Source organism: Salvelinus namaycush, chromosome 4 (assembly GCF_016432855.1).
Source record: "Salvelinus namaycush isolate Seneca chromosome 4, SaNama_1.0, whole genome shotgun sequence".
Classification (NCBI taxonomy): domain Eukaryota; kingdom Metazoa; phylum Chordata; class Actinopteri; order Salmoniformes; family Salmonidae; genus Salvelinus; species Salvelinus namaycush.
Window position 1 is genome coordinate 77,122,995 of NC_052310.1, and position 14,516 is coordinate 77,137,510.

At 41.6% G+C, this 14,516-nt stretch overlaps 1 protein-coding gene across 1 annotated transcript; it reads right to left on the minus strand.

Annotated features, from left to right (window-relative positions):
- Positions 1 to 2,250: 2,250 nt before the first annotated feature.
- Positions 2,251 to 14,136, minus strand: LOC120045740 (peripheral myelin protein 22-like). Its single transcript, XM_038990678.1, has 5 exons — positions 14,026 to 14,136; positions 13,007 to 13,098; positions 12,712 to 12,805; positions 5,900 to 6,040; positions 2,251 to 3,993 (listed from the first exon to the last, which is right to left on the minus strand). Exons 2-5 carry the CDS (start codon positions 13,082 to 13,084, stop codon positions 3,833 to 3,835), a joined length of 474 nt encoding a protein of 157 aa, XP_038846606.1. The 5' UTR covers positions 13,085 to 13,098; positions 14,026 to 14,136; the 3' UTR covers positions 2,251 to 3,832.
- Between the last annotated feature and the right edge of the window lie 380 nt (positions 14,137 to 14,516).

The following is a 14,516-nucleotide window of genomic DNA, read 5'->3' on the forward strand; positions in this document are numbered from 1 at the left end:
CGTTCATCCACCTCTGGCCTGCTCGCCTCCCTACCTCTGAGGAAGTACAGTTCCCGCTCAGCCCAGTCAAAACTGTTCGCTGCTCTGGCACCCCAATGGTGGAACAAACTCCCTCACGACGCCAGGTCAGCGGAGTCAATCACCACCTTCCGGAGACACCTGAAACCCCACCTCTTTAAGGAATACCTAGGATAGGATAAAGTAATCCTTCTAACCCCCCCCCTTAAAAGATTTAGATGCACTATTGTAAAGTGGTTGTTCCACTGGATATCATAAGGTGAATGCACCAATTTGTAAGTCGCTCTGGATAAGAGCGTCTGCTAAATGACTTAAATGTAAATGTAAATGTTGATTCTAAGCTTCCTGGAGCAACCGGAGGTGGTTAAAAAAATCACCCTAAAATTGTTTAGATATAGCCAACATGCAGTTTGTGAAAAACACTGCATTCAACCATCTGTAAAATCAGTCAGTTCTTAACTTCTCTGCGCTACGGATACCGAATATGGGTTCACTTTCCTAAACTACCGCTAGAATTGCAGGGCGCCAAATGCAAAAATATTACTAAAAATATTTATAATCATGCAATCACAAGTGAAATATACCAAAACACACCTTAGCTTGTTAATCCACCTATCGTGTCAGATTTTGAAAATATACTTTACAGTGAAAGAAATCCAAGCTTTTGTGAGTGTAGCTTTCAATGCTACAACAAGCTAGCCTTATATTAGCTTGATTAGCTTGGTCACGAAAGTCAGAAAAGCAATGAAATTAGTCGCTTACCTTTGATAAACTTCGGATGTTTCCACTCACGAGACTCCCAGTTACACAAATGTTATTTTTGTTCGATAAATATTACTTATCACCAAAAACCGCCATTTGGGTTGCGCATTATGCTCAGAAAATCAAAGCCGTGTTCCGTTTCGACAAATTCCAAAAAGTATCAGTAACGGTCGTAGAAACATGTCAAATGTTTTTTTATAATCAATCCTCAGGTTGTTTTTAACAAACATAATCGATAATATTTCAACCGGACCATAACCTATTCATTCAGAGACTAAAGAAAAATGGTGAGCTCCTCTCGCGCGCGGGAACTTTTCGGGGACACTTGACTAGTTTTGGAAAAACTCGTTCATTTTTCAAAATAAAAGCCTGAAACTATGTCTAAAGCCTGGTCACAGCCTGAGAAAGCCATTGGAAACGGAATCTGGTTGATACCCCTTTAAATGGAGGATAGGCGGGCCGGGAAACACAGATTAAAAAATATATATAACTTCCGGGTTACTTTTTCTCAGGTTTTCGCATGCAGAAAAAGTATTGTTTTACTCACTTCTGGCGTTAGGAGGGAATAATGAGTAATCCTTCAACTGGGATTTCTACACATTTTACAACCCTAGTTGGAGGGCTAGATAATCAAAACCGAATATTATGTTTAAAATAAGCAGTTTACAATTTGACTATTCTATCAATGCAAAACATTTAAAAAACGTTTTAGCAACAAAACAAAAAGAACAAGGCTCCAAGGCGAAGAAACATCCTAAATTGTTTAAGATCAGTCACATGCTTACTGAGGTGTAGAGTACAGTGTTGTCTGAAATTGAATTTTAAGAATGCCCAACTGTGGTAAGCCTACTATTTGTAAAACACCCCCCAAAAAATTCAAAATAAAAAAGCCCGGACAGGGCCAAAAAAAGATGTTGGCTCGTGCTTACTGGGGTGTAGCCTACCATGTCGGCTCACAATGGATTATTATTATAGATTTTTTACTAGGCAGGTAAGTTAATTACAAATTCTTATTTACAATGACAGCCTACCCCGGCCAAACCCTAACGACGCTGGGCCAATTGTGCACCGCCCTATGGGACTCCCAATCACGGCCGGTTGGGATACAGCCTGGAATCGAACAAGGGTCTGTAGTGCGCAACGTGTTTACACGGTGGGAAATGCAGAAGTATTTTATTTTTCACTATGATCAGCTTGTCAAATTGACAAACTTGAAACCACTGATCATGACAAAATGGGGTGAAAACTCCTGGACAACAATCGTGATTGTCCATTTTACTTTGACCTGTCTTGTTAACGTGACAGCGCAATTTTTTTTATTTGATCGAGTGCCATTTAGGTTAGGCTATTTGATGGGAGAAATCTGCATGATGTTAAAAGTCTCATTACATTGTCATACATTTTTTCTCGAACTGAACCGAGCTCTTAGTGCAGGTATCATTATATTATGGCCACAGAGCGAGAGTTCAGAATTTGCATTCTCTTTAATAACACACCAACCAAATACAAGAGATCCCACATTACAGTGCATGAAAGTGTAAATTTTTACCATACTCTTCAAGGCAGACACTGGACCATTTAAACATAGCTATTAACATTGTAAATAGCTAAATGCAGCTCAACATTAATCAATGGTCTTGACTATAGCTCTAATGGGGTTAGTGTTATGCTGTGATACACTAAATAAATTAGTGAAATGCATAGAAATCCCCCGTAGGTAGGAGCTGTTTTCAATTTGGTTTGTTTTATTAAGTCTACATACTAGATAGTCATAGACATGTTATTAACATGATAAAGAAAACATAAGTCATGTACTTCAGTATGGCAGAAACTGCAGCTTGTCAAACTTCAAAAGTGAAACAGAACATTTGTATCACAACTGCAGACCTCTGTCCATTTTCTCCCACATGGCAAGGCTAATACTAGAATTCATGTCCTCTATTCTGCCTTGATCAGGTTGAAGTACGCTGCCTCAGAGCTTGCTTGACCTTTGAAATATCTATATAATGTAATCAGATTTAAAAACTTAAATCAATTTTGATCTGGCTGCAATGCCCTACTAGTTGTTACAGTACTCTGTCCAAGAGGCAGGTTCGTATCTAGCGTGTTTACAGGTCGTACATATGCTATAAATACAAAACAGATGAACATGGCATGGCCTTACAGTGAGAGAGAAGACAACACAGATCTAAGTCAATGCAGTCATTTATCTCTCATTCTCCATCCTTGAACTCTGTCTAAAAGAGGAAATCAAATGGAACAATGGCAAGACATTCTAATACTGACATTCCAACCAAAAAACGAGTGCTCCGTCGCCCTAACTCCAACGCTCCTTTTAGCTGAACAATCACAGTTGACTGTTTTTCTAAAGCTTTTATTTAAAACAAATCTAAATAATTTCTCTATAAAACAGAAGCAGTTAGGCACATGGACATTACATTGAAGTCTACTTCTCACCCTGACGTTTATAGTTACTTCATAAGTCAAGTCATTTGACTGTAAATGAAAATGGCTATCAGTAATAGGAATGGTAAATACATAGCACCATTTTTGTTGAAAATAAAAAACTAAATAAAGTTGAAAAACATCTAAGCCATTATTTGGATGTTACCACTTTTAGTTTTTGTAAAGCAAGCTCAGTTACACAAAATCCTTCTAGCTCTCTATTTTATACATGCACTTGGTGAAAACTGTTCAAAAACTTGTATTCATTTTTTGGCGGTTTACAGTAACAGTGTCTAATTATTTCATCATTACAAACATATTTATCAGCTAAAACAAAGCTTGTCTGAATCTGACGGAGCAACACAACAATACTATGTACACATATGTAAAAAGTGTTATAAATAGACTTTAAACCATAGATACTATATACAGCTTCAAATTCTGACAGTATTGTTTCATCATGTGTTACCTCTCAGTACGATGCAGACCTGGGTGAAGACGGCTGTGGACCCAGTCAGATAAACCAGTCCTCAAGCTTCTGACCTTATGCTCCTGGGGGGGGGATTGTTAATGCTGAGAGCAGGGTGGAGGTTAGGGGACAAGGGTCTTATTCCCGTTTTCTCAAGATGACATAGATGAGTCCGCTGATCAGGGCCAGAGGGAAGGCCACCCAGGCCATGATGTAGGCCCAGCCGAAGGCCTCTGAATCAGGCACCCACTTAGGACTCATCACCGTATAGATCACTGCTCCACTCATCACAAACAGACCTAGAGGAGAGGAAAATATGAGAAGGAGGAGAGAATATGAGAACGGAGAGGCGATGAAGGGGAGGGGGTCGAATTCTTAAGATCAAATTATTGTGTGTCACACCATCATCACAATCTGCAATGCTTCATGGAAGTTGTCCTAGAATGAACCATGTTGGGCAGCAGTAGAGGAGAGGTGGGGTGAGTAGGGTCCATGCTTCCCAAATGGATTCCCCCAGCCAATTGTTGCGTCACACTGTCATGGTTCCTATTGAACTACAAACATGCCTCTGTTAGATTCCTCACTTCCTCATCTAGAGCCCTGGCCTGCTTCCAAGTTACAAGAGAACCCAGCCCTGCCCACTGTAAACTGGCATGACACGGTCTCTGTTTTGATGTTAAGTTGTTTGTTGTTCACCCACTACGTTTCCAGTCTTGACATTTCCACTTGTGTGAGTGTCTCTGTGGCCACTGGCATTAAATTTTTTATTTCACCTTCATTTAGGCTAGTTGAGAACAAGTTCTCATTTACAACTGCGACCTGGCCAAGATAGAGCAAAGCAGTGCGACAAAAACAACAGAGTTACACATGGGATAAAGAAACGTACAGTCAATAACAATAGAAAAATATGTATACAGTGTGTGCAAATGAAGTAAGGCAATAAATAGGCCAATAGTGGCGAAGAAATTTACAATTTACACTGGAGTGATATGTACAGATGAGGATGCGCAAGTAGAAATACTGGTGTGAGAAAAAGAGCAGAAAAACAAATATGGGGATGAGGTAGGTAGTTGGTTGGATGGGCTATTTACAGATGGGCTGTGTACAGCAGCGATCGGTAAGCTGCTCTGATAGCTGATGCTTAAAGTTAGTGAGGGAGATAAGTCTCCAACTTCAGTGATTTTTGGAATTCGTTCCAGTCATTGGCAGCAGAGAACTGGAAGGAAAGGCGGCCAAAGAAGGTGTTGGCATTGGGGATGACCAGTGAAATATACCTGCTGGAGAGCGTGCCACGGGTGGGTGTTGCTATGTTGACCAGTGAGCTGAGATAAGGCAGAGCTTTACCTAGCAAAGACTTATAAATGACCTGGAGCCAGTGGGTTTGGCGACGAATATGTAGCGAGGACCAGCCAACGAGAGCATACAGGTCGCAGTGGTGGGTACTATATTGGGCTTTGGTGACAAAACGGATGGCACTGCGGTAGACTACATCCAGTTTGCTGAGTATGGTGTTGGAGGCCATTTTGTAGATGACGTCGCCGAAGTCAAGGATCGGTAGGATAGTCAGTTTTACGAGGGTATGTTTGGCAGCATGAGTGAAGGAGGCTTTGTTGCAAAATAGGAAGCCGATACTAGATTTCATTTTGGATTGGAGATGCTTAATGTGAGTCTGGAAGGAGAGTTTACAGTCTAGCCAAACACCTAGGTATTTGTAGTTGTCCACATATTCTAAGTCAGAAGCGTCCAGAGTAGTGATGCTAGACGGGTGGGCAGCGAGCGGTTGAAAAGCATGCATTTCGTTTTACTAGCATTTAAGAGCAGTTGGAGGCCACGGAAGAGTGTTGTATGGCGTTGAAGCTCGTTTGGAGGTTTGTTAACACAGTGACCAAAGAAGGGCATGGTCTACAGTGCCAACCTGGGAGGTTAGAAAGAGCTGCCAATGGTGAACACAATAGACCAGAAGAGGAGGCAGAATACAATAGACCCTATTCAACTGACACAGACAATATCAGACAGACAACGCAGAAGCTGTTAATTGCAACACTTTCTGTGAAAGTCCACTCAGGTGCGGCGGGTGAATAGTCTGGATGTTTAGTGAACTGCTGGTGTACTGCTTGAATACAAAAAAAAGCTTTATGACCCTTTATACAGCGTAAACTTCTGAATAGGTCTGTTTCAGGTGAGTTTTCCTGAATGGGAACTTACTGGCGAGGATCTGAAAGACTCCAGTGAGGAAGAAGCGGCCTCCCTTTTGAAGAGTGAAGAGCTGACAGAAGAACAGGAAGAGAGAGATGAAGCTGAAGATGATGGACAGGATCATCAGGGCCTGCACTGCCTGGATCCACACTGCAGGGAAGAGGGGGGGAGATTGTCAGTCAATTATACTTAAGCAATAAGGCCCGAGGGGGAGGTGTGCATGTCCAACACATCACGGCTAAGGGCTGTTCTTATGCATAATGCAACACAGAGCTAGAGGACCACACAGGATACATGGACTATACATGGCTATGCAGTATATACAGTTGAAGGCAGAAGTTTATACACTTATGTTGGAGTCATTAAAACTCGTTTTTCAACCATACCACACATTTCTTGTTAACAAACAATAGTTTTGGCAAAACGGTTACGATTGGATCAGAATTGCTGTTATAATCATTGGCCAGTACAGAGAAATTTTTTTTTTTGTCAATGACGTTTGGATTCTAAAGGGATGCGATTGGTGTGAAGCCAAATCCACAGTGGCTTCCCTTGACACTGGTGCGCCAGGACCATTCACAGCTGAGCTCAATGCCGATTTGGCTTCTCTTGCATTCAATGCTATGGGCGGCAACAACGTCACTCTTGTTGAGCAGACAGCATCAGATAGATGGGCTACACAGACAGATAGGAGGGCGCTGTTTCGTTCACTTGGATGCTTTCTCCGGTGAGATACATTGTCTCTTGCGATTTGAAGGATATTTATAAAAGAGACGAAAGATAAATAATTTTGTATGTTTTTTTCTGGAAGCCAGGCTTCCCTTGGCATCCATGAATACATGCCACTGACAGATATATCCCCCCACCACTCTGTTAGCGCTACAACCACAGCACTATCTACGTCTGGAATGCCTGGACTTCCACGCAGCTCTATTTCTTGTCAGAGGGTCATGCATGCAGCCTGCATCCACTCTCAGGTTTCCAAAGGCATCTCTCAATCTAGCTCTCCCAAGCCATTTCTCACATCTCTCTCCCTTTCACTTCATGTTTAGCTGTGTCTGCTGCTGTCACTACCCATGCCACAACATGTTGTTTTCTGCTGGAGCTCTATCAAAGTATTTACCTCTACAGAGCCAAACAGAAATGTATTATTGGACTACGTGGAAATCTATTCTACATCAAGTGACACATGGAAGTAGCAAAATTAGATTTCAAACATTTAAAAAAATACACCTTATGGAACAGCAGGGACTGTGAAGCAACACAAATGAAGGCACAGACACATATACATGTTCACATGGATTTTGTGATGTAGATATGCAGTAGTAGAGTAGGGGCCTGAGGGCACACACTTAATGAGTTGTGAAATCTGTTGAGAATGTATTATAAAAAAACATTACATAACTGCCTTCATTTTTTGGGACCCGAGGAACAGTAGCTGCTGCCTAGGCAGGAAATAATGGGGATCCTTAATAAATACAAATACAGACCTGCATGCCCCCATTGTATACTAAGGACACTGGACCATAGTCAAGTAGGAAGATAAGGTTCTATACAATGCATCCTCCATGTCTCAGTAATCTCTCAGGTACCAAACTTACTGTGCATGCTTGTTTTTAACCAGTATTTAATTCATCACAAATCAAGTGGTTTTTGAGACCCTGCTCAGGCTGCTTTAGCATCACTAATTGGTTAAGAAACTTGAATGAATGATTGTGGCTCAGACATAGTAAAGTGTCTGCTGTGGACTGGACTAATTTATAACTGTTTGTTCGGTTGACATCTATTTGTAGATTGTTTATACATCTCCCATGATCCCCCTGAAGCTTTCCAGGAAACTAATACCTCTTGTCATGAGAGGTTTGGGGAAACAACAGGGTTTGATGGATTCAATGACATTATCAAAGAGTCTGTCACCCCAGAGCAGAGGAAATAGCCAACAATACTATCAAACCAATCCACTGTACAGCAATAAAACAAATGCTATTTATATCCATGAAAGCTTTACATAAAACCAAATCAACTCATAGTAAGGCTAATGATACATTAATGTATATGACACAATTTATAGGCCTAAACATGATAACATGTTGCATTATAAAGTGCCGAACAACAAAGTGTTTTACATCAGGGTTCTATAAATATATCCTATACGGTTGATAAACAGACATGTTCTCTTCCTTCAACTCTTCCTGTCTCGTACCAGAAGGCTGTGACATGGGGCATTTCCTGGTGTGAGGTGTGGTCCTCTGGGCCCACAATATCTACCAAAATAAGAGTCCCCGTTGTGCTTGCGTCTACGGTTATTTCAAGTCTACACTCCAAAAGGTGTACCCATATAACAAAATGTTATACTGTACTATATAATTTATACAAAATACAGACATTTTTCACAGAATAGTCAAGAGAAAAATGAAGAATTGTTCTTAGTTTTTGTTGAGTCCTGACTATCCTGATGCACAAGGCCATATCTGCTATGCAAGTTATGTTAATATCACGCTTCAGCTTACAGATTGAAGTGCCAGCTTGAAGCTACAGTAGTGTTCAGACCAACTGGTGTCTGTCCATTACATGTAATAACTAACATACAGTAAGAAGTTGATGTGGACATTGCTTAACTGTAATTAGTGATACAAACTAAGGACTGGATTCTCATTTCAGGGGCAAAGTCAGGTCAAGTGCAAACAGCATGGGCAAAACATAAACCAATCCCCACATGGAATATAAACTATGCATAACTACATAACTTAACTCCTAATAGCAAGATTAAAAATAAAAAAGGCCATCCAGTGTGCGTGACCATTGGTGGTGCCTCCATCCCACCCTCACGTTTAGCTCACCAAGTCATACCAGTTGTACTGATTGCTCAGTAAAGCATTGTAGTAGCCTTTGAACATGACTGATTGGCTGGGTCGGGCCAAGTGCACGTGAGTAGACTCCACCATCTTCCCCTCGACCTCTACCTCCTCACAGAACACATGAGAGAGAGAGAATCCGCTGCCTGTCTCACTAACAAAACACACTGGGGACCGACCCGCTCATTTTAGACATCACCAGGCAGCTATCTACAGCCTGTTGGGCTTGAGACTACAGTAGTAATGGATCTCGAAGGCAATACATTAAACTATTGAACACAAGTTCTATAGTACTACATTGCCTCTAGAACCATGTTTTAATAGCGTCAGACAGAGGCTCTGCATCTGTCCTCGTGCTCCTAGAACTTAGTGCTGCTTTTGATACCGTTGATCACCACATTCTTTTGGAGAGATTGCAAACCCAAATTGGTCTACATGGACAAGTTCTGGCCTGGTTTCGATCTTATCTGTCAGAAAGATATCAGTTTGTCACTGTAGATGGTTTGTCCTCTGACAAATCCACTGTAAATTTCGGTGTTTGTCAAGGCTCCGTTTTAGGACCACTATTGTTTTCGATATATATATATTACCTCTTGGTGATGTCAATCGGAAACATAATGTTAACTTTCACTGCTATGCGGACGACACACAGCTGTACAATTCGATGAAACCCCAAAATTGCCCTTCCAGGAAGCTTGTGTTTCAGACATAAGGAAGTGGATGGCTGCAAATGTTCTACTTTTAAACTCGGGACAAATTAAAGATTCTAGTTCTAGGTCCCAAGAAACAAAGAGATCTTCTGTTGAACCTGACAATTAATCTTGAAGGTTGTACAGTCATCTCAAATAAAACTGAAGGACCTCTGTGTTACTCTGGACCCTGATCTCTCTTTTGACGAACATATCAAGACTGTTTCTCAAGGAATTTTTTTTCCCATCTACGTAACATTGCAAAAATCAAAAACTTTGTCCAAAAATTTACCCATGCTTTTGTCACTTCTAGGTTAGACTACTGCAATGCTTTACTTTCCGGCTACCCAGATAAAGCACAAAATAAACTTCAGTTAGTGCTAAACACGGCTGCTAGAATCTTGACTAGAACCAAACAATGTGAACATATTACTCGAGTGCTAGCCTCTCTACACTGGCTTCCTGTTAAGAAAAGGGCTGATTTCAAGGTTTTACTGCTAACCTACAAAGCATTACATGGGTCTTTATTGAAGACTCATCTCTTCAGTAGGTCCTATGATTGAGTGTAGTCTGGCCCAGGAGTGTGAAGGTGAACGGAAAGGCACTGGAGCAACGAACCGCCCTTGCTGCCTCTGCCTGGCCGGTTCCCCTCTCTCCACTGTCGTGGCAGAATCAGATTTAGCTAAGTAACAGATAGATAAGATGTTTTATTTTCATCATATGCTTGTGAGATACTTGACATTAAAACCTTTCCCTTTGTCTATAGGGTTGGTAGTTGCAGTTATCACTTCTCAGCTAGGGCTTAGTCACATTGGGGCGCAGAGAGGGGAGAGGTCAGATTGACATATGAAGACAATGTAACTATTCCTAAACCATGGGAAGGGATGGTGTTATTAATGGGGAACCATTGTCACTATCTCATACAATGTCTGTACGCTAGTCACTCCCTACTTTTCTCATAGGGGGAAGGAGTTTGGCCGTGTTTGGAACAATTGTATGTCCCCTCTGAGGTTGCCCTTATCTTGACCTAGTATTTGACCTAAGGGGCTCACTGTCTGATTTTGAGTTTGTCCAGGTTTGGGAGTATCTAGAAATGACAATTGATATATGCCATTGGATGAGGTAATGTTTTGGTAGACAGTGAAGTATCAAGCATGAGATTTAAACCTTGTCTTGGGAGATCAAACTGAACGATGATTTATAGCTGATGCTGTCTAGCGATAGGATACTCCTCTTTCGGGTAAAGGATTCTTTGTAAGTTGAGAGGGGTGTACCTTGGCTATAAATGAAACTAAGAATTGTTTTGTAAGCACTCAGAGAATTCATTTATAGACACTGAATTGATCTGAGAGTCATTAAAGGGCTTTGGTGAAGCTTGTATATATATATTAAAGATGGAATATATAATTAGTACTCTGACTTGTGTGTGGTTGGCTCTCTCTCTCTCTTTATTGAGTAATACAGGAAATTTCCACGACATCACTGCGATTCTCTGCCTCTAACCCTATTACAGGGGGCTGAGTCACTGGCTTACTGTTGCTCTTCCATGCAGTCCCTAGGAGGAGTACTTCACTTGAGTGGGTTGAGTAACTGACGTGATCTTCCTGTCCGGGTTGGCGCCCCCCCTAGGGTTCGTGCCGTGGGGGAGATCTTCGTGAGCTATACTCAGCCTCGTCTCAGGATAGTAAATTTGTGGTTGAAGATATCCCTCTAGTGGTGTGGGGGCTGTGCTTTGGCAAAGAGGGTGGGGTTATATCCTGCCTGTTTGGCCCTGTCCTGGGGTATCGTCGGACGGGGCCACAGTGTCTCCCAACCCCTCCTGTCTCAGCCTCCAGTATTTATGCTGCAATAGTTTGTGTGTCTGGGGGGCTAGGGTCAGTCTGTTATATCTGGAGTTTATCTCCAATCTTATCCGGTGTCCTATGTGAATTTAAGTATGCTCGCTCTAATTCTCTCTCTCAGAGGACCTGAGCCCTAGGACAATGCCTCAGGACTACCTGGCCTGATGACTCCTTCCTGTCTCCAGTCCACCTGGTCATGCTGCTGCTCTAGCTTAAACTGTTCTGCCTGCGGTTGTGGAACCATGACCTGTTCACCGGACGTGCTACCTTGTCCCAGACCTGCTGTTTTCAACTCTCTAGATACAGCAAGAGCGGTAGAGATTCTCAATGATCGGCTATGAAAAGCCAACGGACATTTACTCCCGAGGTGCTGACCTGTTGCACCCTCTACAACCACTGTGATTATTATCATTTGATCTATGAACATCTTGGCCATGTTCTGTTATAATCTCCACCCGGCACAGCCAGAAAAGGACTGGCCACCCCTCATAGCCTGGGTCCTCTCTAGGTTTCTTTCTAGGTTCGGGCCTTTCTAGGGAGTTTTTCCTAGCCACCGTGCTTCTACACCTGCATTGCTTGCTGTTTGGGGTTTAAGACTGGGTTTCTATACAGCACTTTGTGACATCAGCTGACGTAAGAAGGGCTTTATAAATGAATGTGATTGATGTCTCTGCTAATTGTAAGATATTCTTCTGCATATCCATATCATCATTTCTAATTTAATATGGTATTGTTTCTTGTTGCAGTGTTTCCCTCTAACCCCTGTTGACTCTGGTCTGAATCTGTCTCAGACATAAAACACACAGCTGCTAGGTCTCTGGTTTTGTTAATGATCTCGCTGTATACAGGATCTGATACATGGGTGTGACCAGAGCTGTCAGCACACCGTGTTCTGTATGGGGTGGTCCAAGGCCTCCCTGTCTGCTGCACACACAAAATCCTGCTCAGATCTAACACTTTAAAATACCCTAAAAAAAAGACACATACATGACTGAATATGGACATCACACCATGACTATTTATACAGAGTTTCACATTCTCACCCCTAGATGGCAGTAGGGTCTCATTGGAGCCTGATTCCCATTAGGGGCATGTTTAACAGGAGTGTGAGTGGGCTTTCAGGGCCTAAGCCAGTTATCGTTAATCACACTTCAAGTCTTCCCACATTTTACTGTCTATGATCTTAGTCAACCAACAGTGCTTAACTTATTCACAAGACACAAGAAAATCTCAACCAGTTTGGTATCAAATGCACTAATATTCAGAATACCCAATTTATAGGATATACAAATAGATATCTACAGTATATCCTTCAAAATAAGTTCGCTATTGGACAATAGGAGGCATCATCAGCATCATGCAGAATGAGAGATGACTTTCAGAAAAAAACCTAGCCACTGCAGCAGATGTACAGTCAAGTCTTTACTGTATTTTACCTCCAGTGTTGGCCGGTTCACAGTGGTATCCTCCATTGGTTGTAGAGCAATTATTCCAGAGGTCTGAGCTGCTAGTGGACCCTGTCGTCCAGGCCTAGAGGATAAATAACACAGAGCTGCTATTAACAAGAGAACACTGCAGCCTGATAGAAAACCCCTACACAGAGCTGCTATTAACAAGAGAACACTGCAGCCTGATAGAAAACCCCTACACAGAGCTGAGATGGCAACGCTTTAAAACTTTTGCTTAATTTTCATAAATGAGAACCAATTATTGATAATGAGCTTTACTTACATTGACAATTGTTGACACAAATAGGAGGACTAGGGATGCAATGTGCAGGATGACGATTCCCAGTAGTAGGAGCAGCATCTTGTCAGAAGGAGCTAAATGACAAAAGAGGCACAGTCAGTTTCTGAAGGTCTCTCTCCAGTTCTGTGGGACTGGGACATGGGTGTGTCACTGCAGGATTTGCAATACCCTGCTTTCAACACAGAACAGCGCCTTCTCTGAAACTTGATCTGCACAGTGGAATGTCTATTGGAGAGAGGAGTTCTAAAAGGAGAAAGTGTTTATGTCCAACTGATATTCAACTTGCAATACACATGAAGTAAAGTTTAGCTGAACATTCTGTTAATGTTTAAAATGTAAGTCACTTATGCATGTCCACTAGAAATGAAGTATATACCTACAATATGTTGAGTGTAGCATGGCATTAATCACACCCTTACTAAGTTCCCCTGCTTTCCTTTGAGGAAAATAATAAAAGGCAGGTGGTTGTCGTTTCCTCCATGTAACATGATAAACAAATCAATCTAGGTTAGAACAGGCCACCTTTCACACAGCACTGCAGACCCAGTTGGAACTAAAACATGTTCCACTAAACCAGAGATAAGTAACAGCACGTGTGTAGGCTATTTCCTAAATGATTTATGCCAGTTGGTGTGTATATGTTGCATGTGTATTCTCAATAGGTGCGCATGAATTATAAATAAACAATTCGACTCCATCTAGCAAAAATAGTACAAATAATAGACCAGAAAAGGCTATTGTATGTCGACACGCTGATAGTCGATATGTAAAATTAACAGCTCCATCCGTCAAACATGTTTTTATGGATATTATAGCTACTAGGAAAATAAACCAAGTCGTTCCCCTGCCTGCCTCGCGTGCGAGAAGATCTCAGTAATTTAAATTGTAATGAGGAAAGTCCGCTTCGTTTTGGAGTTCTGTTCGTGCCTTAAATTCCATTCGCATGTGATTATTTAATCTACCGAAAAAGTTCACCACAGTTGGAAGCACAGACAACTTACTTAGTGCGACTGCAGAGTGACTATAATTCCACAAAAAATGGTTTTCCGACGAAAAGCGCGCAAAGCAAGTTTCCCCGAGTCCAACAACTGTTCCAATTTCTTCTGACTAGATTGATGTGAAGGGCAGCGCTGCAGTTATAAAGTATCTCATTATGGAAGAATAACGCCCAGCCGTGCGTCGCTACGTCAGGGAGTGCCCCTCTGTGATAGGATTTCCGATACATCATTTGAAAGTCAAGTACATAATTACACAGCAGGAAAGCAGTCTGGAAGTTACTCACTCACTGTGCTTGGAAGTTATTTCAGAACACATTTTTTGCTTGCTTACATGGATACCATGAACACATAACGACCTTTGTCGTCGAGGATAATGTATTAATATCTCTCTGGATGGAATTCCTTAGAATAATTTTCCCTAAATGCTATGGAACTATTATTTAAATGTATATAGTTCACACACATAATTAAATTGATAACTCCAGTCAATATTG